General features: G+C 38.9%; 1 protein-coding gene across 1 annotated transcript in view; it reads left to right on the top strand.

Annotated features, from left to right (window-relative positions):
• The window catches only part of LOC135051170 (vomeronasal type-2 receptor 26-like), a 161870-nt gene that overhangs the window by 57318 nt on the left and 78035 nt on the right, over positions 1-26517 (top strand). Inside the window, exon 3 of the mRNA XM_063957297.1 lies at positions 7851-8657. Coding sequence (XP_063813367.1) covers positions 7851-8657 — 807 coding nt within the window. The remainder of the gene's footprint in view (positions 1-7850; positions 8658-26517) is intronic.

Raw genomic sequence — 26517 nt, 5'->3', positions numbered from 1 at the left:
AGATAGTTCAAGCATGCTTGAAATATCTACACATCACCCATGTTTTTGATATTGAGAACACGGGCAGTGACCGATCGGTCAGCACACATCACTGGTGCAGCACTGTGTGCTGAGCGATCTTGCTGAGTGATCTGAGCTGGAGCTGCCATGTCTACCAAATAAGTGGGTGCATACTACTGCACCTGTGCCAAATAATTGGGAGCTGATTGTGGCAAATAATTGGGAGCTGCCGTGTCTGACAAATAAGTGGGTGCTGCAACATCATTTAAAAACAAAGCGGCGCTGCCATGTGCTGGAAAGGGGTGTTGTTGTTCCGTGCTGTCCTGTGCTGTAAAGGGATGCTGCCCTGTGTGCTCCAAAAACATAAAGTGGTGCTGCCAATAGTAGGGGGGATTTGGGGAAGGCTAGACTGCTGGTCTCTTTTGCTGTTTTTTTTTTTTTTTTTTGCTAGACTGCTGGTCAAGAGCGCTTAAAGATGACAAAAAACTCACTGGATTTGTTGTGGCCGAATTGCCAAAAATGTAGGAGCAAGCCTCATAATACCTCCACTCCATTCTCATGGCACCACTATTATTTCGATTATTGTCATGGACTTTTGTAAACATCTCCCACACAGCCTACCCAGGAAAGACCAGCTAAAAACCCTGCTTGATTCCCGGGTAAGAATCCCGGGTCACTATACTCAGGATTTCTACCTTGACACCATTTCCACTGAAAGAAATCCCAGGTAGGTGCGCGTTCATGTGCATGTCAGTGAAAAAGCGGTATTAAATTTGGGTGGGGTGTGTTCAAACTGAAATTTTAATTGCAGTGTAAAAATAAAGCATCCAGTACTTACCCTGCACAGAAATAAAATAACTCACCCAAATCTAAATCTCACTGCACATATTACATTTGCCCCACCTGCAGTGAAGCATGGATTTGTCCATTTTGAGAACAAATTTGTCCTGCGATCAGGTCTGAATTATGGTAGGCCCATGGGGGGGTCATTCCATCCCGTTCGCACACTGCTGGTTGTTGCATTAGTGCGAATGGGTCGGTTATGCACCTGCATGGCGGCCACAATGCGCATGCGCGTCGTTGCCCAGTGACGGCCGTCAACAGGCAATGACCAGAAGACTGAAGAAAGCGATCACTGGCGAGATCGCAAGAAGATTGACAGCAGGAAGGCATTCCTGGGAATCAACTCACCATTTTCTGTAAGTGGTGAGTCCAACATAGGCGTTTCCAGGCATTTTTCTAGTGTGGATGTCTGATGTCAGTTCCGGGACCTGCATCGCTGGATCGATTGCACAGGGTAAGTAACTGTTACCCTGGTCTAGTTCCACACAAAAAAAAATTGTGCATAGCAGGGCTGCACAAGCATTCACAGCCTTGCTATGCAAAATAGCCCTCCCCCATAGGCAACGTCGAGTTGATCGCACAGGCAGCAAAAAGTTTCTTTGTGCGATCAACTCGGAAGGACCCCCATGTTTCTGTACAGGGAGGGATGAGACACTGAAAGACGACATCGGATAAATTATATTTTTCAACATTGGTTTCAAAACATTGTTTAGACTGAAACATCGGTACTTTGAGACCGATGTTAACCAATGCTAACCAATGTTTCTAATTTTTTTTAAATAAACTGGAAATCTAAGCATATAATACACTAATAAACTTCTACACTGATAAATCATCCTTCTGTTTTATGTATATATATATATATATATATATATATATATATATACACAATAGTCCTCACCATGAGGCTCCGGCCGGGGCTATGGTTAGGAAGAACCAGCACTCCATAATGCAAATTGAAGTAACTTTTAATGTCCTTATTCCTTTAGACAAGTCACATATGAGTAAGCATGAGTAATGCATAGTTACTTATCAGTCTTGATATTCAACATGACCTGGGGAATACATTCCTGACCAGGGGTCACACATGGCTGGTTTACCTATGGGGCTTCATTTCCAGGCCTTCCATTTAATATAGGTCCACAGAATATCTGGTCTTGAATAAGTTAGGTACATATTTTAGTAATTTTTTCACATATTGTTACACTTTGATTCACTTTCTGTGTAGAGTTTTTATATGTGTGCTCCACAGCTTTATTGTCATTTTATATTCATTTATGTTTTGCTCACACTTTTCATCTAGATTTCACTTTTAGGTGATCTTTATTTTTAATAATTACACTTATATGTTTTCACTGAACATTTAAGGATGATATATAAATGTATACATACATGGTTTTAATACGCTTAGGTTATACACTCAGGTAATAGGATAAGCTATTAATGGTTCATATATACTAATATCTGAATTTATAATACTTCAGCTCTAGTTTTATTTTTACAAATATGTAATAAGATTAGTATTTAATTCTAGTGAAAGGAAACTTCCCTCTGCTGCTGCTGTCAGAGGCACCTTTCGGTCCCTCTGCCTCCCTGCACTCTACCCTACTGATTACCGTGCTGCCGATCACTGCAGATCAGTCAGCATGGCATAACCCCCCCCCCCCCTCCAGTGGCATCAGACAATAGCAGCCACTGGGGAGTGTAAAGTACCCCCTCCCTGAGCCCCACCCTGTGTACCTGGTGGCTGTCCCGGCTTTCAAAATGAAAGCAACAATGGCTACGATGTTTCCAATGTACCGATGGTCGCAATGTTCCCAATCAATGTTTCAATGTTTGAAAAAAATACTTAAAAAAAATTTTTTTTTTTACTTACTTTTTAACTAAAATCATTTTGAATAGGGTTAAATTCATGTTCTTTATCTAATACACTCATGTGGAGCTGTTTTTTTGGGAAAAATATTATCAGTTAAGTAGTTAAAGCTCCCCTGTTTTCATGTATTGTTTGCCTCAACACACAGGGGGAATGAGAAATTAATTTGGAGACAGTGGGTAATATGTACTAAGCCTTAAAAAGTGATAAAGGGGAGAGTGATAAACCACCAATCAATTAGCTCCTGTCATTTTTCAAACACAGCCTGTGACATGGCAGAAGGAGCTGATTGGCTGGTACTTAATCACTCTCCATTTTATCACCTTTTAAGCTTAGTACATTAGTCCCAGTGCACTGTCCCAAGACAGACAACAAATTAGGTTTCTATTTGCCCTCCCCTGCATGTTGTTAAGACTCATTTTTTGTATTGATACAGTTTTGTACAGTCTCTTACTCACAAAGTAGCACAATCACTAATGGGGAGGGGCACCAATACACATACTGTACAGCCCTATTATTTGTTTTTATTTAAAAACATTGTTACTTTGGAGACCTGTAATTATGTAGACCATTGATTATCTGTGCTGCCAGTGATAATAGAAAGAAATGGACAAGCCAGCTGGTTACATTAAATTGAACTATCATTGTAATAATAAACCACGTTTACAATGTCATTGTACATTGATGGCTGTGAAAACCCACTGATGGCTGTACAGTATTTCAGCAACAGACATATGTTATGACATTAGCTATATTTTCTAAATTTTTGAAGCACTCAACCATAGCCATGTTTTAATTAAGTACACAAGCACATGGGGCCTGATTCAGACCTGCTCGCTAGGCTGCGTGAAATTGAAGCCCAGCGAACAGGTGAATGCCACCCCGCCGATCACACATCCCCCCACTGCCCTAAACCCCCACAACACTTTGAGAGGATGTGTACACTTATACATCTGCTCGCAAGTGCTCGTACACAGGAGAAATCCTTCAATGTATACTCATCATTGAAGGATTTCTCCTGTGTTCCTGGCACTCATAGCCGCTGAGTGAGCCAGGACTCACTCCGCGGCTGCTCGTAGTCTTCCGAATTTGGGGCGGGCACTGACATCATATGATGTTAGCCACCCACCCCAGGCAGCCAGGGGAAAGCCTGCATTCACAGGGGTGCACACGCCATTCACATGGGCCTTCCATATATTATAGGTCCATAGAATGTCTGGTCTTGAATAAGTTAGGTACATGTGTCTATATTTTTACAGTATACCACATATTTTAGTCATTTTTTTTTACATTTTGTTACACTTTGATTCACTTCTGTGTGGAGTTTTATGTGTTTACTCCACACCTTCATTATCACTTTATATTCATCTATGTTTTTTACACACTTTCCATCTAGATTTCGCTTTTAGGTGATCTTTCTTTTTAATAATTGCACTTATATGTTTACACTGAACATTTAAGGATGATATATAAATGTATACATATATACATTTTTAATACACTTAGGTTATGCACTCAGGTAATAGAATAAGCTATTAATGGCTCATATATACTGATATCTGAATTTATATTACGTTGGTTCTAGTTTTAAAAAATGTGTATATTATAAATATTAGTCTAGAAAAAAGTTTATGATATACTATACTGGTTGTTCACTTTAAAATGATGTCTGCTTATATTTAAACTCTTTTAAGAATTAAAATTTATATAAAAGAATGTTGCTTTCCTGGGGTTTGAACCTGGGCACTTGGTTTACTAAATTAGAGCATTAATCCACTAGACTACCTTGGTTTCTAGTAAACATCCTTCATTTGTCCTCTTTCTGTATTACAGCAAATGTAGGTGGAAAGCTACATTATGTGATGCACTGGCCACCCAGTGGTGAAACTATGAATTGTCATGGCACAACATCATAGCACAACAACACAAGGAATTGATGTCCTGCCAAATTGTGTGCCATTGCACTGTTTTCAGAAAGGTAAATCTGGACACATCTGTAGGTCTACTGAAGCAGTCACTGGTCTGCCTTAAAAGAAGAAATTAATGAGAATAGTCCAAGATAATTGGATCAGAATGATCCCACAGGGGAGACACCTTCTCAAGAGCTGAACCTTCCTGGAGAGACATTATATATGCATCCTTGGATCTTTGTGTAGGAGAGTTCTGTGAACATAACTCGAGGTGCACTTTGCATAGATTGATGAAACCATGACAATTCTTTGGGTTGCCATTATAATAACTTGGAGTAGGTAATTGTAACTAAGGCTTATCATGCTTGGCAGAATTGGAGACAGGTGATAAGAAAGTTGAGGAGGATACAGGAGTGGTAACTGGTGTCGTTAGATTGGATCCTGTCTAGGCAGGCTGATAGTTCTGGTAAATACTAAATCACTTGGTGATGAACAGCCTCCTGTGCATCCACCCTAGTTGCTAAACTCTGCAGGGCCACTACTTCTGGTTTTGAGGCTGGATAGGAATCCAGAGTGAGGCCTGTGCAAACTGTCAAAGTTTTATGCAGAGTGTTACCTGTTTCAGGTGATGAAAGCAATACAGCGGTTGCAGCTCATGAGTAAAATCTAGAAAGATAAATGTAACTCTTTTGCATGATGTTTGGGTAGCAGGGAGAACTGCCTTTGGTAAGATTTTCTGAAAGTGGACTACTGAGTGGTTCTATACCAGACTGCTTGCCGGCTGAAGGAAAAATATGGACCGGACTCCTTACTGGCTGAAGAAAAAAGCTGGACCGGACTGCTTACCAGCTGAAGCGTAAAGCTGTACAGCACTGATTAACGGCTCAAAAATAACGCTTATTCGGACTGGTTATCGGCTGAAGAATGAAGCTTGACCGGACTGGTTACCAGCTCAAGATTAGCTGGACCGGACTGGTTACCAGCTAAAGAATAAATCTGGACTGAACTGGGTACTGGCTGAAGAATAAAGCTGGACCGGACTGGTCACCAGCTGAAGAGTAAAGCTGGACCGGACTGGTTACCGGCTGAAGAGTAAAGCTGGACCGGATTGGTTACTGGCTGAACAGTAAAGATGGACTGGACTTGTTACCAGCAGAAGAAAATAGCTGGACCAGACTTGTTAATGGCTGAAGAATAAAGAGGAACAGGACTGGTCACTGTCTGAAGATTATAGCTGGTCCTGGTAGTTCTGCATAGGAGAAAAAGTGCAGGTTCACTTGTCACACTAACATTGTAACTAGTTACACAGGCTCTGGGTGCTTGCAAAGGACCTCCTTTTATACCTGAGCAGGAAAAACCAGGTATTGTCAGTGAAGATAGTCTCTTATTGGCCCCTGCCATCATGTGACAAGAGGATCATTGGCGGCGCCCATGCAGGAGACCACGGGGACACTGGCCCATCATCACAGAGTAGACCATCCAGGGAGATCACTGCATTCTGCTAGACGCTGGAGCCATCTCTCATAGGACCCAGCAGAACACCCGCTGCACCAGCAGTGTCAGCAGTAAGTGCTTAGGACACCAGCCCTGGCCACACATTCTGAAACATATCTGACACCTTAGTGTGGGGGTGGGATTGTGCACTTTTTTCTACAAAGTGAATCACAGATTCTTTAAGGCCCCTGCGGCCCTTAAAGAATCTATGAGACTTCAGTGTTAATTGTAATTGGTTAACTTTTTGCATTTAATATGTTTGATGTGCATTTAAATAATGTTCTCTAATATATCAATATTATATGTATATCTTTTTTATAACATATGCCTTCTTTTTTTCTGAGTGTACAATATTATTAGCATTTTATTGCAACTCACAGAGTACAAACAGGTATGTCACAGAGTCCCATTGACTACTGGAAGTAATAGAACGAAGTTTGGAGGCATTTGCACAAACTCACTTTGCATGAATTGAGCCTTCCACTTTTTTTCAGAGTTTACAGCACAGCCGGGAACCTTGTAAGTGTTGGGTATAGGAGGCTACTTTCTCAAATGTGGAAAAGCTGATTTTTTTCAAAATGAATTACAAATTCCACAATGAAGACCTTTACAAACAATTACTGTAGATGAAAGCACAGAGATTTCTGTATATGGATTCCAGCAGGGATGAGTTGTTACAGAATGAATTCCAAGTGCTTGGTTTATTAAACTCTGCATGTCCTTTTTATTATACAACACAAGGATTGGTGGGAGGACACAATGACAATTCCATCTTCCATCACTTTTTTTCTGCCACTGCTGTGTGTTAAAGTTTCATATATGTGCTATAAACTGCTGTGTTTGTACCACAGCTCTGTTACTGAGGTTAATAATAATGTAGGAACAAAAAAAAGCCTAAATTATGTGATTTTTAGCAGGTTTATTTTTCAATTTATGGAAAAAAAAATACAAATCAAAACACAAAACAAAAGAGGGCAGTTTTGGTAAAACCAAAACATAAAGTTTATACAGATCTAAAACCAAACCATTGGGATTTTATTGACATTCTTCTGGTTAACATGGCAATCATTTACGCTTTGCACTGGTGCTTCTGAACCTCTGTGTTTGTGTATTGTTTGTACCCAGTACAGTAAAGTTTAAAGTGCTGCAAGTGAAAACTTAACAAGTCACAAAATCAGCATCAACATCAGCATAAAGATGCAGACTTGTCAATCAGAATTAGACCAATAATGCTCCATGCAAATGCACTGAGCATGGATAAGTGCATTTATAGGCTGATAAACCATATAATTATAAAACATATCACATTTATACATTTTTACACAGGACACAGAAAATCACAATGTTCTCTTACTTTGATAAATGATTTAATAATATCAATTCTGATCCAACTAACAGACTAGATGGACCAAGTAGTTCTTATCTGCCATCACATTATGTTTCTATGAGAAACTTTCAAAATTGTAGCAGAAATGTGCAGCTTTTTTCTTCATATTGCTTCATACCGGCCTTGTTTATAAATGACCAATTTCTCCTAAATTAAATTTTTTGTTTGACATTGAAATGTATTTCTACAATTTTCCACAAATCATGTAAAACAGAGTAATGGTGGAAAAGTCCTCATTAGTATAAATAAACAATATAAGATTTTCAAACATGTTTGAGGAAATAAAACTACTTTTTTTAAGTGCTTATTTTGTCAACTAATTATAAGTTAACGTTCATTTTAGATCAGTTATGGAGCAAGAGGCCCTGCGCTGAGTGACAGAAGGATTTATCCACAATTTTTTCGAACAAGTTACAATGACCAGATGCAATTTGTGGCAATTGTAAAGTTATTGAGACTCTTTAACTGGAACTGGGTTGGGATAATTTCATCAGATGATGAGAGTGGAGAGCGGGAGATCCAACAACTGAGCAGACAGTTAACCACACATGGAATATGTATTGAATTCAGCTTAAAATTATTTTTTACAAACATTTTTAGGATAATGTCATTAATTGTGAATATTCAGAAGTCTACTGCTGAGATTATAATATTGTGTGGCACATATTCTGTGTCCATTACACTTCTTATCCATAGAATGGCTCAATTTACTGTCAATAAGACTTTTATTCTTCCAGCTACGTGGTCAGCTGTAAGAGAGATTACTGTTCCCAGTTATATGGGTGTTCCAGTTAATTGCTGCTTTGTGTTTTCACTTCCTGTATATAACATCCCTGAAGTGGAATCATTTCTAGATAAATTCAATCAACCAAATTATTCAAATGACCCATTACTGGAGGATCTCTGGATAACTCAACGTCGCTGCATGTCTAAAAATGAGTTGAAGAATTCACTTTTCTCAATAATGCGTAAAATAAACCTTAAAAATTGCACTGGAGTTAATCTTAGTCCCTATTACAATTTTCCTGAAGATCCTCTTCCCTACCGAGTATACATTGCTGTTTCCACTATGGCTCAAGCTTTGCATGATATGTATCTATTTTTTAACACTAACGTAACAAAACACAATTTTAAAGTAAATGAAAACCAAGTAAGTTTATACAATGAACATTATTCTCATTATCAACAAAAAAATGACATTGCAACGAATAACCACAACATACAGTTAGTGTTAACACATAACTAAATCTGGAGTTTCTATGAATCTGGATGTTTAAAAGGAAATAAAGTACACGCCAATGGATTTAGAACTCTTTACCATGTTATGTTGTTCTAAGACACTGTCTTATGAGTTTACTGTATATACTCACTATTGCATGCTCCCACTGTATACCTTCATTCCCTCTTTCCCTTCCTGCTTCCTTTTGTCTGATGTTTATATTTACCACTTTTGTTATTTTATTTATTTTAGTCTAAATTTTACTAAAATTGTTTCTGTTTCATATGTGCAAATTTCTCTCTACATTTCAGTTATTTATCTATATAGTGAATTTTAGATATATTTTCTTTGGTGCCGCCTATATAGAGCAATTTATTATTGTTGGATCTAGCCCTGTAATTTATATTGGTAGTTTGATTGCTAATGTTATATATTCTGTCTGTTACTTTACTGTATGAGCAATATACTTATTAACACTGTGTGGTTCTGGTACAGATGTGTCACTGTACATCTTTGCTGCTTTTTGCAGCTTGCCTTGACTCCATCACCATGAATATGAAATGTTGCACAGTAGCGCCCGCATTAGATTAACTAGCGGCCATGATATTCATATCTCCAGGTAGCGTGCAAATCATTTCCCACAACCCACGGTGGCTGTGTGCCTCCATAAGGTTTGTTTTGTGGGCACCCACTTCAGTATGCTATGCCGGGACTCATAGCCCGCAAAACATCGCAAGCAAGATGCATGAGGATGCATCTGTATGTACTATTTTTTTTATTTGTTATGATAATACATATAAAAATATGTTTAAACGTAAAGTTTAAATGACCATTGTAGACAGGGGACTGTTTAACAAATAAAAATTTTTTTTTCTCTAGCACTTTAGCAGAGAAAGCTACTTTTTGTTTTCTTTCCATTTAATTACATGAAAAGTGCAAGAAATGATTGATATTTCCACCTTTTCATTTCTTCTTACACATTAATGAAGCCACCATTGGATATTATGGGGGCTTTGCAGTGAAAGTATTCATATAGATGAGAAAAGCAATCGTTCTTCCTTGTTCCCCACAGCCGACTTCCCAATCTGTTGGAAGCTACACAATGTATACTGCATATATATATATAAATATATATATATATATATATATATATGTATATATATATATATATATATATGTGTGTGTATATCCGTTTATAGCTATATATACTGTATATATATATATATATATATATATATACAGAAAAGATACTCTGCACCCTGTTAATCATACACATGCAGCATGCCCGGTTCCTTCCTTAGCTAAATAAGCAATATACCATGTTTGATAGGTGGCACTCACAGGACTTGTAGTTTGAAATTAAATGAGATTACCCCGTTCTTAAACTTAATGTTTCAGTTTTATTAACTGTCTTCAGAAGCAACAATGAAGCAAAAATATAATTTTACCTTTATAAAATCATTAAAGACACCACCTGTGCATCGTCCGCGGAGCCCCGTGGATCTGTTCCCAACAGAAATCATCAACTGCGGACCACTCAGCCCCGTCGATGGTGCATACCGGCTAATGTGTTCCCATCACCATTGATGGGGCTGAGTGTTCCGCAGTTGATGACATTGCCGGAAACAGGTCTGCGGGGCTCCATGGACGATGCAAAAGTGGTGTCTTTTATGATTGTATAAAGGTAAGATGATATTTTTGCTTCATAGTTGCTTCTGAAGATGGTTAGTAAAACTGAAACATTAAGCTTAAGAACGGGGTGATCTCGTTTCTTTTCATACTACACACATCAAGCCATTATGCATCATCGACGGGGCTGAGTGGTTGGCAGTTGATGACGTTGCCGGAAACAGGTCCGCGAGGCTCCGTTGATGATGCACAGGTGGTGTCTTTTATGATTGTATAAAGGTAAGATGATGTTTTTGCTTCATTGTTGCTTCTGAAGACGGTTAATGAAACCGAAATGCTTAAGAAAGGGGTGATCTCATTTCTATTCACACTACATGTCCTGTGAGTGCCGCCTATCATACATGGTAGAACATTGAATTATATAGACCGCAGCACATGGATTCTACCCGCAGCAGGACTCTATCCCCTTTTGGATAACCAAAAAGATGGCCGCCGCCCTCGAAAGTGACAGTATACTAGAGATCTCCACCGCACGGTGCCCAGCCGGCGCATGCGCATAGCGGATCTAATGCTGCCGGAAGAGGGGCGGAAGTGGGGCGGATATGACGTTCCACACAGTCCGGACCGGAAGTTGACGGACTTACTAGTTTTTTTATGTTATATACGTCTTTCTAGCTCTATCAGGCATCGTTTTGGCGAATAAACATAACAGTGGGCTTCCCTATTGTATTAGTCCCACATTTATGTGCGTATACAGGTATTTTGACTATATGACAGCAATCTATCAATTAACAAACAGGAAGTGATGCTGATAACTCCTCCCCTAGCTATGAGGTATAAATATGTTCTGTCTCTAGCCTCTCACAACCCCTTGATGAAGTCCATGAGGGACGAAACGCGTTGGATGCTACTCTGATTATACCTCTACTATTGAAGTTAAGCTACCTCTCTCCCAATTTTTACCCCTTTTTACCTTTTATCCTGTAGATTTTGTACCTATTTCTCATGTTTTTATGTACCTTTTAATAATTTTTGGTATATGTGTTTAAATTTTTTTAGCTTTACCTCTGCTCTTTTATACCAGATTTTATTGATTAGGCTGCATTTTTGAAAATTGTTAATATTTTACGAAATACCCCCCCTTTTTTAGTGTGTTGTCTTCTGAAATTAAATTTTATATATTTTTAGAACACCTGGTTTTTACACTATTAATTCGACACCTTTGGTCGCTTGCAAACACCTCATCCCCCTGCACCATTTTCTTATTTCTAGGCATATATACCAGTGCCTACATGTTTTTTGAGGTTCATAAGCTGACGCCCTAATAGTTTATAGGGAGTTCCTAATACTGTTGTTTACACCTTTGATACTACATCTGTGGCGCTGCCAGCTTCTTTTGTACACATCGTATGTATATATATATATATATATATATATATATATACATACAGTGCCTTGCTAAAATATTCACCCCCCTTGGCTTTTTACCTATTTTGTTACATTACAACCTGTAATTTAATTTTTTTTAGCTGAATTTCATGTGATAGATATGCACAAAATAATCTAAGTTGGTGAAGTGAAATGAGAAATATTTACTGTATATAAGATTTCTGAAGTTTAGGCAGAGTATATATAACTGGGATAAACCCTTGGTCCCAGTCATATATACTCTGCCTAAACTTCATAAATCTCAGACAGCTCCACCCGGTCGTCCAATCATTTCTGCTAGATTATCCTTGTACAGTAATATCTGCAAATATCTAGACCACTTCCTGAAAACATTAATTGCATCAGAATTCACTTTTTTAAGAGACACCAACATGCTATTGGACAAATTGGATGGACTCTGCAATTTACATAACCACTTATTACTTTGTGCCATCGATGTAGTCTCATTGTATATGAGTATTCCGCAACAGGAGGGTACCACTAATGTCAACACTTATTTGCATAATCATCCTAATTACCAAGGCCCTGACATCAATTTTTTCATTAATCTATTGGAAATAACTCTCGTTCATAACTATTTTTTGTTTACTGATCAATTTTTGTGCAAAAGAGGGATGTGTGATGGGGTCACATATATATATTTCAAGTCGAGCAGGAGGTCTTTATGCAAAATATGAATTTTCAGCCACAGGTGGCATTTTCCTATTGTTATATAGACAATATTCTTGTATTATGGACAGGTACTAGTATAAAGCTTGAAACAGCCATGTCAGAGATAAATCAGATGCATTAACACATCAAGTTTATTTATGAATGCAGCCATACAGACATTCACTTTTTAGATGTATGGATTAATTGGAATGGTATCATGTTTGATACAAGAATATACCACAAACCTACAGACGTGAATATCTTGCACGCTCAAAGGCATCACCCTCCTCCCTTGAAAAAGGGTTTACCTTTTTCCCAATTCCTAAGGATACGTAGGATCACCAAGGATGATGATGTGGCATTACAAGAAATTGAGAGTATGTCTCACAAGTTCTTACAAAAGGGGCTATACATTGAAGGAGTTGGAAACAGCAAAAGCAAAAGTATTTACTCGTTCACGGTCGGAATGGCGCGAAAATACTAAAGAAAACATTCAGAGTGATGCTAAAGTATTGCCTTTTGTGACCAGCTTCAACTTTTCCAGCAATTTCATTAGCTCCACCACAAAGAAACTGTGGCCGATCTTGAATACAGACCAATCTTTGGAATCTTTGTCAAACTCGCGTGTCATGATGTGCTATAAGAGGGGTAGGAATTTGCATAAATGGTTGGTGCATAATGAGGTATCTAAATCCCCTCCAGTGTTAGACCAACATTTTTTTAAGTAGGAAGCCCCGATGCTATAGATGTAACGGGTGCACTACTTGTAGATATCTAGAAACAGGGGACCTGATTATGCACCCCAGATCCAGAAAATGTATCCCCATCAAGCACATCTTGACATGCACATCTAAGTTTGTGGTATACTATATTAAGTGTCCGCGCAGTTTAATGTATGTCGGGAAAGCAGTGTGTACATTTCGAGAACGCATGACTCAGCATCGCTCAGCTATCCTCCAAGCTCTCGAGGGCAAAGACATTGACCAGCATGTAGCGAGACACTACAAAGAGCTCAGACACTCATTGACAACTTTGTCATATAAAATTATTGATCATGTCCCTGCCAACAGACGTGGAGGGGATCGAGAGAAAAGACTATTGCAAGTGGAGACCTTTTGGATACATTCCTTAAACACTTTGTCGCCTTATGGCTTAAACAAAACCATCTAATTTTTTCTTGTTTTTTGGAATGATCAAAAAGGGAGCTCTTATATGCAGTAGGTGATTGCAGTTAGTGTTTATATCAACATGCAACAATGTCTCCATGGTGGTTTATGTGAGATATAGTGAGTCTTGTTGGAACGGTATGTATATGCTACATTTAACAGAATGTGATCTAGTTATATCCTAATTGAGTAATTGGTATTATTCTGCAGTGGGCATTGAAGTAACATAGTTGCACCCCTGACAGTTAGATTAGGAGATTGATACATGGTATACATGCGCTTAAGTGATGCATCTCCACATATATGCCGGGGGTATTTGAAGCTGCTTTGTATATGTATTTGTTGTTTTATTGTTTGTTTTCACATTTTTTTTGCACAAGTTAGTTTTATACTGCATCGGTCACGATATGTAGACCTTTGCAGTTTTATTCCTTACACCATGGCATTATGTTTTCATGGTGATGTAGTGTCACAGAGCTGTATCCCCCGCCCCTGCACCGCGTGAGACAAATTCAGGAAGTGCCGATCGTACATCACATCCATGGTGGTGCAGGAGCAGGGAATTTTGGGATTTGAAAAAGAGCGGGACTGTTTATGTATATAAGGTATGATTTTGTTATATGTCATTGTGAGTTCTTGATAAAGGTGGCAACACCGAAACATTGAACTTTAAGGACATGGTATTCATCTGATTCTTACTATCACAGACCGCAGAGTGCCGCCACCATTTGCTTGTATATACACTCCTCAAAAAAATAAAGGGAACACTTAAACAACACAATGTAACTCCAAGTCAATCACACTTCTGTGAAATCAAACTGTCCACTTAGGAAGCAACACTGATTGACAATCAATTTCACATGCTGTTGTGCAAATGGAATAGACAATAGGTGGAAATTATAGGCAATTAGCAAGACACCCCCAATAAAGGAGTTGTTCTGCAGGTGGTGACCACAGACCACTTCTCAGCTCCTATGCTTTCTGGCTGATGTTTTGGTCACTTTTGAAAGCTGGTGGTGCTTTCACTCTAGTGGTAGCATGAGACGGAGTCTACAACCCACACAAGTGGCTCAGGTAGTGCAGCTCATCCAGGATGGCACATCAATGCGAGCTGTGGCAAGAAGGTTTGCTGTGTCTGTCACCATAGTGTTAAGAGCATGGAGGCGCTACCAGGAGACAGGCCAGTACATCAAGAGATGTGGAGGAGGCTGTAGGAGATCAACAACCCAGCAGCAGGACCGCTACCTCCACCTTTGTGCAAGGAGGAACAGGAGGAGCACTGCCAGAGCCCTGCTAAATGACCTCCAGCAAGCCACAAATGTGCATGTGTCTACTCAAATGATCAGAAACAGACTCCATGAGGGTGGTATGAGGGCCCGACATCCACAGGTGGGGGTTGTGCTTACAGCCCAACTCCGTGCAGGAGGTTTGGCATTTGCCAGAGAACACCAAGATTGGCAAATTCACCACTGGCACCCTGTGCTCTTCACAGATGAAAGCAGGTTCTCACTGAGCACATGTGACAGATGTGACAGAGTTTGGAGATGCCAAGGAGAAGGTTCTGCTGCCTGCAACATCCTCCAGCATGACCGGTTTGGCAGTGGGTCAGTAATAGTGTGGGGTGGCATTTATTTGGGGGGCCACACAGCCCTCCATGTGTTCCCCAGAGGTAGCCTGACTGCCATTAGGTACTGAGACGAGATCCTCAGACCCCTTGTGAGACCATATGCTGGTGCGGTTGGCCTTGGGTTCCTCCTAATGCAAGACAATGCTAGACCTCATGTGGCTGGAGTGTGTCAGCAGTTCCTGCAAGATGAAGGTATTGATGCTATGGACTGGCCCGCCCATTCCCCAGACTTAAATCCAATTAAGCACATCTGGGACATCATGTCTCGCTCCATCCACCAAAGCCACGTTGCACCACAGACTGTCCAGGTGTTGGCGGATGCTTTAGTCCAGGTCTGGGAGGAGATCCCTCAGGAGATGGATCAGGAGCATGCCCAGGTGTTGTACGGGGGTCATACAGATACGTGGAGGCCACACACACCACTGAGCCTCATTTTTACTTGTTTTAATGACATTACATCAAAGTTGGATCAGCCTGTAGTGTGTTTTTCCACTTTAATTTTGAGTGTGACTCCAAATCCAAACCTCCATGGGTTAATAAATTTGATTTCCATTGATAATTTTTGTGTGATTTTGTTGTCAGCACATTCAACTATGTAAATAACAAAATATTTAAAGATAATATTTCATTCATTCAGATCTAGAATGTGTTGTTTAAGTGTTCCCTTTATTTTTTTGAGCAGTGTGTGTGTGTGTGTGTGTGTGTGTGTGTGTGTGTATGTATGTATATATATATATATATATATATATATTATTGAGGTTTAGCTCCACTTGTGGTATACCCATTAACATAAATTCTAAATGATATAACTTTTTCATATACCACTTTTTTAACTCACTCTTAATAGGCTGATTTTTTTGATTTATTATAGCTCCACCTACAGTCTGTTGAATTTTATGCTTTATTTATACTTTGTTCTAAATTAATTGCTCATATTAATTTTTAATTGAATATATTCTCTTTCTTGATTATTAGTATTGTAACAACACCAGTATTGTAACAACACCATTGGTCACTGATATCCCCATCATTTCTGTTCACATATATATATATATATATATATATATATATATATATATTAGTCCATAGCAGCCAGCACTCCTACTCTTAGAAAACAGTGGGTCCCCGTGCCTGTGTAACCCAGCACACACTCCTCAAAAATCACTGGAGACTGGTTGAATAAAGCAGCATCACTTGTATTATAGATAGACGCACGTTTCGGAGCTACAGCAGCTCAAAACACCTAAAGTTAGCTGCTTTCAGCTCAAAATCGCCCAGTCTGTATGAGCTTTAATAATTTTAGACCACAGGATTTCAAGCAAATAGACTACCATAGTTTAGTTGCAGTTTATAAAATCTTTAATGGTGCATTCATGAGAATCGTTGTGATTGAAGATTTTTTTTGTTTGGATTGACATACTTGCAGATATTACAATTGGCACACTTACAGTATAACATCCCATACATCTTATAAAAGTATTCAGCTGTCTAGGGGTGTCAGTCTTAAGCAGACTTGGTGCCAAAATCACTTTCAGATTATTAGATACCCTATACACTGTTTGTGGGTGTAGAGGTAGAATTTCCTTCAAAACTGGGTCCATCAAAAGGATATTCCACTGTCTGCTTAAGAATCTTTTGATGCATTTTACTTGACAATTGAAGGTAGCAATGAATGGTATTGTCTGTTTACTGTTCTCCTGTGGTTTAGTTTACTTAAGACTTGTAGGTTGTTGCACTTTTTGGAGGGCTGTCTCCACCACTTGTTCATACTAATCTCTTTCTTTGAACCTCTGTGAGTAAATCTTCAGTTGTTGATTGTAATCTTCTTTATTGCTGCAGTTCCTTTTAATCTGATTACATTTCGAGTATAGAATGTTTGTTTTCCAGTTCAAAGCATGGCAACTATTGAAATGTACTGTAGGTAACTGTTGGTATCGACCTTCTTAATGTGATTACATGTGGTAATGGTTGATTCCTTTCCTGAAAGGACCAAATCCAGAAATGTGATTTTCTCTCTGTCATAGTGGTGGGTGAGCTTCAAATTGTAGGAGTTATTAGGGTATAAATTGAGAGCCCTACCTGGCCCCAATATCTGTTGGATCTCTGGATGGAAGCACATGTAGAGGCTTGCTAGCTGAAATTATAGTGTGGTTACCCTTTTCCATGCTATATGTTGTTAATTTTGACTTGAGTAATTATTCTGGAAGAGAATACTTCTTTAGCATTTTATACCCCTTTATCTCCAAATGGTATCATCAATATCTGTATGTCACTGTTTATCACTTCAATATGGCATTATCTAAATAGGGTACATCCACATATTTAATTGTGGAGACAACACCTGTTTTAGTTTTACACCCATTTGTTATCAGGGGAAGTCATTAATGAATATATACATGATGTTTCCAATATTTGTGAAATGCATGTAACCTTGCCTTGATTAATTTTTAGAAAGTATTAGCATTTCCATCTATCTAATTTGTTTTACAATATGAGAAAAATAGAAACTCCAATCAGCTATGAATATATTCCTTACTCTTGGGATGTTTTATAATACAACCCTTCTTTTTAGGTTTTTTTACCTACAACTTGATTTGAATTTTACTTCTAATGATATGTACGATCTCTAAAGTAACATCCACCTGCTCTTCTTCTTTTTTTGTTTTCTTTTTTTCTTCTTTTTTCATGAATATAAATTATATTACACCCTCTTGTATTTATACTTTTGTAGATTGAGCCATATTTTGAACTCTTCAATTAGTATGTATTCAACTAATAAAATGATATGCCTATTGGGTGTTAATATAATGCCAATTGTTCTATTAGTCTGATTCTTCTCTCACAGATCTAAAACCCGGATGAAGTCCTTGGGATGAAATGTGCAGGGCTGCTTAAACATCATCTGTACTTATAACCTCCTATCAGAAGAATAATTATTCCTATTGATTATCAATTGTTTGTGGATGTACATCCTTTTATGATTGTATTGCTTTTAATATGATGAAATTATGTTGTCCATCGAATTTTAAGACTGTGAGGGGGAGATTCAAATGTTTGAAAAGTCAGTTGGGAGTCTGTTTTTTCCTATCTAACAGACAGGAAAAAACCGACACCCAACTGACTTTTCAAACATTAGAATTCCATCCAGTGTGTCTGGTAGCCCAAAGGGCAAATTTTCTGGGTGGAAAGGATTAATATACTATCTAATTAAACACCCTCTAATATATATTTTGTATTCTTGTTGAGGTATCCTGACTAACAAGGGGTCTATATAGTGGCAGATGCTCAATTAGCTTAGTGATATCACTCAAGTGCTTGCATGGCAGGGGTATTTCTAAGCAAGAAAAAAAAAACATTTTGTTTTCCCCAGAACCCTGAATGTTAATGGTATCCAGATTTAAGTCCCACAAAATAATAGAATTCAGAGATCTTGGTTACATATATTTGTGCAAATGTATAAATAATCCCCCAAGCCTTGTCAAGGCCTCTCCATTTATTGGGGGTCCCGAATGCTATATCTAGGTACAGAGTGTGGCACCCCAAAAATCAGCATAAGCCAGAAAGCCCAGGGCAGCACACCACTAAAAAAACTATAGTGTTAATAAATTAGTGTTAGGAAGCCAAAGCTATTTACAGAAAGTGATACAAAAATAATGAGATGTAATTAAAATATTGAGGAAATAGTGTTAATAAAGAAATTTGTAAGTGATAAGTATAAATAGAATGTAATGGTATGCCACACTAGATCCTTCCATCTTTTACCAAAATCTGGGTCTATGATTAACCAGCAAAGAGCCACATGATAATGGTTCCTTACTTACATATTTATCTAAACTAAGAGCTACCTACCTTGGAGCAACCCCATAGTGCTCCATATGGTATATCAAGACCTGCACCTTCTCCTAATGCAGGATACTTTCTGCCTCTCACAACAGACATATATAGTGGCAGATGGTCAATTAGCTTAGTGATATCACTCAGGTGCTTGCATGGCAGGGGTATTTCTAAGCAAGAAAAAAATATTTTGTTTTTCCCAGCACCCTGAATGTTACTAGTAACCAGATTGAAATCCTGCAAAATAATTGAATTCAGAGATCTTGGTAACATATATTTGCGCAAATGTATGAATAAGCCCACAAGCCTCGTCAAAGCCTTTCCATATATTGGGGGTCCCTTATGCTATATCTAGGCGCAGGGTGCAGCACCTCACACACTCTCTCCAATAAGGCAGGGCTGGTGCTAGGGTGTTTGTTGCACACCTGCAAACAATATATTTGTGCGCTACCTCTCACACTGTCGAAAGGAACAATGAACGCCAAAGTTGAGCACCACAAAAAAGGGGTGTGGTCTCACAAGGAAGTGGTGTGGGTACACAATGTTACCCCTAATTCAAATTACAATGCACAAAGTTCCCACCACAGTAGTAGCACCCCTTACACACATTGGACTCTATTCAGTAAGGATTGTAAATTTTGCTAAACAGCAGAATTTACAATCCTTTTGCTTGCATGCTTGGGGCTGCCCATTGCAGGGCAAGGCTGTCCAGCATGCAGACCACTGGCCACCTACTGCAATTGCTCTGAAATTGCGATTGGACCACAATTTTAGAGTAATCACTTATATTGTGGAAGGCTCCTGCTGGCGCAGCCTGGCTGTGATGGCAGGAGGCAAGTCACCATATATTTGATCAGAGCGACTGTGTGTGATGCCATACAGTCACCTGGATCATGCCCACACCATGCCCCCCATTCAGGAGCCACCACTCTCATATCCCTGCAGCCGCCCTGCAATGCTCCATCTCTGGAAACAGAGCATTGCTGCCCTGCGAATGCCTCTGCCTGTCGATCAGGCAGAGGCATTCATGTTTACTGTTGAACACCCACAGTAAATTTGGGTGCATGTGGAGGATGGGCCCTGCGCATGGGCCCACCAGGCAAACGCAAAAATTCTGATTGGATTGCGATTTGCGATTCAACCTGAATTAGGCCCATAATTCCCACCTCAGTAGTAGCACACCTTACACACATCATGCCCACCATTCCCTGCATGCTGCCCTCTCACCCTCCTACTCACTTACCTACAGGGCACCAGAAGGAAAATGCACATAACCCAGCCAGCTACTGTAGCTCTCAAAGCCCCATAAGATCTTGGGAACTGCCAGGGCAAAGGTACATTTGGCTTGGTACTGCAGGGATACCTTCTGCTGTGGCTGCAAGCTATGGTGGAGTTGTTTGGGCACAACTGCCTGTGTATACATGCTGGGTGTGGTGTTTAGCATTATAGACTATGCAAAGGGGTTTGTGCATTAATGCCCTTTTTACTGCATGTTAGATGAATGGGGGGAGGTCAAGTCATTATGTCCTATGGCTACATGATTACAGCGGGAGAGGAATGTGTTCAGGCAGTACTGCCCATGATGAAGGCTAGGTGGAAGCGGGGGTAGTTTTGGGCAATACGCCCCATGGCTGCAAGCTATGAGGGGAACGGGTTTACTCAGGGCCAATACAAACTTTCTTGGCACTCTAGATAAAACTTCTGCCTACTAGTCCCTACTACCATCCCCCATAACCAATACCCAATTGCAAGACCCTAATGTGAAAGTGGAGGTAGAATCTTAGAAGCTCCATAGCCTTTACTCAGAAGTAGAGAAGCTCTCTGCAAAAAAATATTTAAAACAACACGGGTAGCTTTTTTAGTTGACTGCCAGTCAGGCTGTAGTTCTGGGAACACAGGCCGGATGTGGGCAGAATGCCGCTCCACAGCACTTCCAGACAGACATCCAGAGTAAGGGAGCAGGTCCCCAGTGCCCAGAGGCCAGTAGAGCAGCACTGATCTACCAGGGTATGGAGGTGCAGGTTCCCAGGTCTGTAGGAACTGTAGGGAAGGAGAGGGAATGGCAGCAGGGTCCAAGCAGTCACAGAATCAGGCTGGGCCATTGGAGTCTGGTAATGAGTTTGGTTGTGCTTGTGATGCATCCACCAAGTAAGGGGAGGCAGCAGTGTTAGATGTGGCTCTGGCAATAGATGTGGCTCTGGCAAAGGGAGCCATGCAGGCAGTGTTTATGGGCAGCACTGCAGCAGGATCAGCACCATAACAGGTTGGCAACTTATACAGCATGTGAGATTTACCCAGTAAACCTGGGCCCCTAGAATCCAGCCTCTAGTGCCTGACTAAGTTATGGACAAGGGGGTATAAATTGGCCCTGGAATGTGCAAGCATGGACTTTTTTGAAAGCATCAATTACTTAAAAGGTATGGTTTTGCCTTGTGATTGCCTCTTTAAAAAAATGTGTCGGGAGGCATTACATTCAGCCTCTGGAGTGAGTGCTTACAGCATGAATAATGTACTGAGTCTACAATGTCATACCTCACAGTAATTAACATTCGGTGTGGTCACAAGCTTTCATATAACAATTTGACAATGTATGCCATATATCTGCAATGCCTAATTGTTTAGTAAATTGAATATACAAACTTCTATTAAGGCAATAAAAAGGCACCTACTGTATTCTAAGTGTGATTAAAAAGTATTTCAAACAACTCATATTGGTATTGCATCTACAGTACAGTATACAGCTCAGTATTAAGGCTTTTACGAGCAGGGTCCTCTTCCCTCATGTGCTTTTACATCTCTTACTTAACCTATCTTCTTTTCAATACTCCCTTTGACGGCACCATAACCCTCTGTTTTCTGCCAACCTAAAACTTATTTCAGTGTTGTCTGCTGACGCAACTATGTTTATATACCCTGAACTTGTCCTATATGTATTGAATTGTAAGCCACTGTATCCTTGTTTTTAGCTTATTTGTTTATGTATTCTGTAATTGGATACTGCAGATGTCTTGTGGCACCATATAAATAAATAATAATAATAATAATAATAACAACAACAACAACATTGCAAATAATGCACATACTGTAAATAATTTATAACTTTTTCATGTCTGTCTGGATGGGATGCAGTTAATTTGCCAGCTGTCAGGAACCCAATGGTCAGGATACCGACACTGGATCCTGACAGCTGGCAATGCTGACAGTCAGAATCCCGTTGATCAAGGTCTATTACCACTTGTGGGTTCCATGACACCCATAGAATGGGAATAGAACCTGTGGCGAATGCAGCGAGGCACTGAGCCTGCAGCAAAGTGAGCGCAGCCAGCTCACAAGGGAACTCTTTGCACTCACCCCACTGCCGGCATACTGGCAGCCGAGATGGCATTTTTGGTATACTGATGGTCGTCATCCCTGCAGCCGAGAAATCATATTGAACCCCTCTGGATAATACAATTAAATTGTTCTTCTGGCAACAAATTGATTCACAACCAGAGTAATTCCCTAATATTCTCACATCAATGGGTATATATTTATTAAAAGTCGATTTTGGTTTTCATTTGATTTTGAGTCAATTTTCAGTTAATTTTTTGTGACAGGTATTTACTAAAGTCAAAATCGACCCAAAATTGCCTGAAACAGAACTTTAAACTTAAATAGAACTACAATAGAACCTCCAATACTTTAACACAGAGTTCAATTTCTAACCCATATTCACAAATAGTCAATTTGAAAATTGACCCAACATCGACTGAACATTGAACCAAATCACTGTTTTTCAATTGAACGATCATAAATAGTTCTATTTGAGTTTTTGTAATGTAGAATTGCTTGAAAACTTTAATGTGACAGACAAAACATGGTAGAGAAGCATATGGGGCACTCTGGCTGCATAACTCATGACACTGAAAGGCACAGCAATGAATTAAAAAAAAATTACGGATAAGCAAATTAGCCCAGGAATGAAGGTGTTTGTAGGTAATACAGTGCACGTGACCTATTTTGACCAAAATACTTGTTTTAATTTATTTTAGGTTGATTTTAGGTACATTTTTTGATACTTTTTTTTATATATTTTTGTAAATTTTGGGTCGATTTTTGATAAATAGAGTACTTTTAGAACTTTAAATAGAACACACATCACACAGCAATTTTTAAAAGGAATTTAAAATAGGCTTTTGGAAAATTAGCCATTTGGAATAGAAACATTGTAGTTGATTTTGTGGGGATGTTAGTTCTATTCTGGTTGATTTTAAATAGAACCACAAATGACTTTTAGTAAATATACCCCCAAGTGGCATGTACTTTATTTCATACTTTGGTACTAATAGATACTATATTGTATCAATAATCTTTAAGTGTTGTATAATTTTGTTAGAAACATAGCTAGGATCTGTGTGCAATAATAAAGCCAATCTGATTCAGTATAACAACAGATGAAAGGATAGATTTGTTATTTACATCTTGCACAACTATATTTGATGCAATTACTGTATATCCTGTCCATTATCTAGTTTGTGTGCATAGATTCCTAGCAATGATATTTGAATAATTCTAACTTTTTTTCAAAAGCTTATATCCATAGATTGAATGAAGGAAACTAGATTTATTTGAATCTGTAAACTTTTCTGTATACAGTATGTGGTCTGTGCATAGACCTTCAACACAAGATATTTGATTGTAAAATAGTGTGAAACATTCTAATTCAATTTGGGTGTTCTTCATATTTGATGTTTTATCGCAATATTCATTCCTTGTTTTATCCATTGTAAATATTCATGAATCCATCAAGGTGTAAAAGTGTTCTAAGCAATAAATTGTGGCTTTACTAATAGAACATCTAAACACACACAATAATAAATATGGGGTAGTAATAAATATAATGAGACATCAGATTTCTATCTAAGAGCATAATACATGTCAAAGCAGGAAACTTTTTTGTTTTTTTATCAATCATCTATCTTTAATTCACAATTTTTACACAATTTCTTGTGTTTATTTTTTAGATTTTGCGGTTTAGTCCACATGAAATAAAATAATAGTTTAAGGTTTATTTTTAAACTTATCCTTGTGTGCACTTTCTTGCTTGAATTTGATGTTATTGGTTATCACTGCCAGCCCCCATTATAATGGATCATTATAATGGGGGATGGCAGTTAGGTGGCATCATGAGCATGCCCAGGCATTGTAGGGAGGTCATACAGGTACGTGGAGGCCACACACACTACTGAGCCTCATTTTGACTTATTTTAAGGACATTACATCAAAGTTGGATCAGCCTGTAGTGTGTTTTCCCACTTTAATTTTGAGTGTGACTCCAAATCCAGACCTCCACAGGTTAATAAATTTGATTTCCATTGATAATTTTTGTGTGATTTTGTTGTCAGCACATTCAACTATGTAAAGAACAAAGTATTTAATAAGAATATTTCATTCATTCAGATCTAGGATGTGTTGTTTAAGTGTTCCCTTTATTTTTGAGCAGTGTATATATATATATATATATATATATATATATATATACACACACATATATATATATATATAAAAACTTATGTGTGTATGTCAGTACGTGTGTATGTTACAGTATAACTCTGGAATGCCTGGAGCAATTTACACCAATTTGGTAGACATATCACTTACAATCTTGAAACAAATAATGTGGAGGTAAGATACTCCTAGATCCCCTATGGGTGTGGGTTGGAAGGGGGTGACATGTAAAAATCCATAGTTTTTGGCCATAACTCTGGCATGCCTGGAACATTTTACACCAATCTTGGTACACATATGACTTACCATCTGGAGAAAAATACTGTAGGGGTAAGACACCTCTAGCACCCCTAGTGGTGGGGGTGGGAAGGGGGACATGTAAAAGTCCATAGTTTTTGGGCATAACTCTGGAATGCCTGGAGCAATTTACACCAAACTTGGGACACATGTGAATTACATTCTAAATAAAATACTGTGGTGGTAAGACACCACTAGCATCCCTAGGGGTGGGGGTGAGAAGGGGGTGACATGAAAAAATCCATAGTGTTTGCGGTCACAGAGATGAATAGTGACACTTCAGATGCCATTTAAGTCCAAGTTCAGCCACCATCAGCATGGGGACTGAGATGGAAAAAAACTGTGGGGGTAAGACAGCCCTAGCACCCCAAGCAGTGGGGGTGGGAAGGGGTGACATGTAAAAATCCATAGTGTTTGGGGTCACGGAGATGAATAGTGACACTCTCGATGCTGTTTAAGTCCAAGTTCAGCACCCATCAGCATGGGGGCCTAGAAGGAAAATACAGTGGGGGTAAGAAACCCCTAGCAACTCTAGGGGTGGGAGTAGGAAGGGTGTGACATGTAAAAATCCATAGTGTTCAGGGTCACGGAGATGAATAGTGACACTTCCGATGCCATTTCAGTCCAAGTTCAGACCCCAACATGGGGGTGAGAAGGGGTAGTGAACAAACGTACATATTTACCATATAGTGTGTGGAGCTTGGCCTGTCATCCCAATATTTACAGCACTGAGCAGGGCAGCATCAGAGGTGGGACAGGGAAGAGAAGGAGGCGGATTATTCTCAGCACTAGCATGTTGAACGCATCAATCCGGGGAAGCCCAGAGATGCAAGCTGACACAGATTTGCATTATACATTAAATTCCGTAGTGAAGCACGGGTATTCAGATAGTTTTTTTTAAAAAGTGACCCTTGTATGTTCTGGAATTGCAGTAGTAAGTGTCTTATCTGACATTGAAATATGACAGTTCTTCCTAATTGTTAATAATGTATTGCTAAAGTTACTAACAAAAGGTATATCAAAAGTATGTTTTCTTTAATCTTTGCATTCCTTGGTTTATTTCTTATTTATTCTATAGTGGAAGAAACTTATTTTTCAAGATATTCACATTTTCTAAATTGGTCAAAATAGTTGTAGCTTGTGTTTCAAAATCCTCATCTAAGGTGCTATTATGATGTATCCGTGCTAGTTGACTTTTAGGGATGCCTATCACACAGTGACTATAATGTGAACTCCTATAGTGCAGATAATTCCCTTATTTGGTGAAGGTGATCAATAAAGTTTACCATAGTGATGTGCAAATAATTTGTAAAAGTTTCATTAAAACCATTTGTGTTAATATATTATAAAAATTCTAAAACAGTGTTCAAATCCCATTCCAAAATAATAGATTGTTTATAAAATTGCCATAGATTTCCAGGTTGGCTTGATATGAGCCCTCCCAGATGTACATTCTGTATGTTTTCAAACCTTCTTGGTGCAAACTTGGAGCCGATGGCCACAATTACAGACTGTTAAAAGTGTGTAGTGCCAAACAAAACATAGCTGTGTTTTAAAATTAAATTGATTGGAATATAAAGTTACTGATTCTAACCTCTTATTAAGTGGTATTCTAATATACAGTGCAGAAACATCTATGGTAAAACAAATA

This window comes from Pseudophryne corroboree, chromosome 1, assembly GCF_028390025.1.
Source record: "Pseudophryne corroboree isolate aPseCor3 chromosome 1, aPseCor3.hap2, whole genome shotgun sequence".
NCBI classification, from domain to species: domain Eukaryota; kingdom Metazoa; phylum Chordata; class Amphibia; order Anura; family Myobatrachidae; genus Pseudophryne; species Pseudophryne corroboree.
Note: the sequence above shows the minus strand (reverse complement) of the source record. Positions and strands in the feature narration are given on the sequence as shown.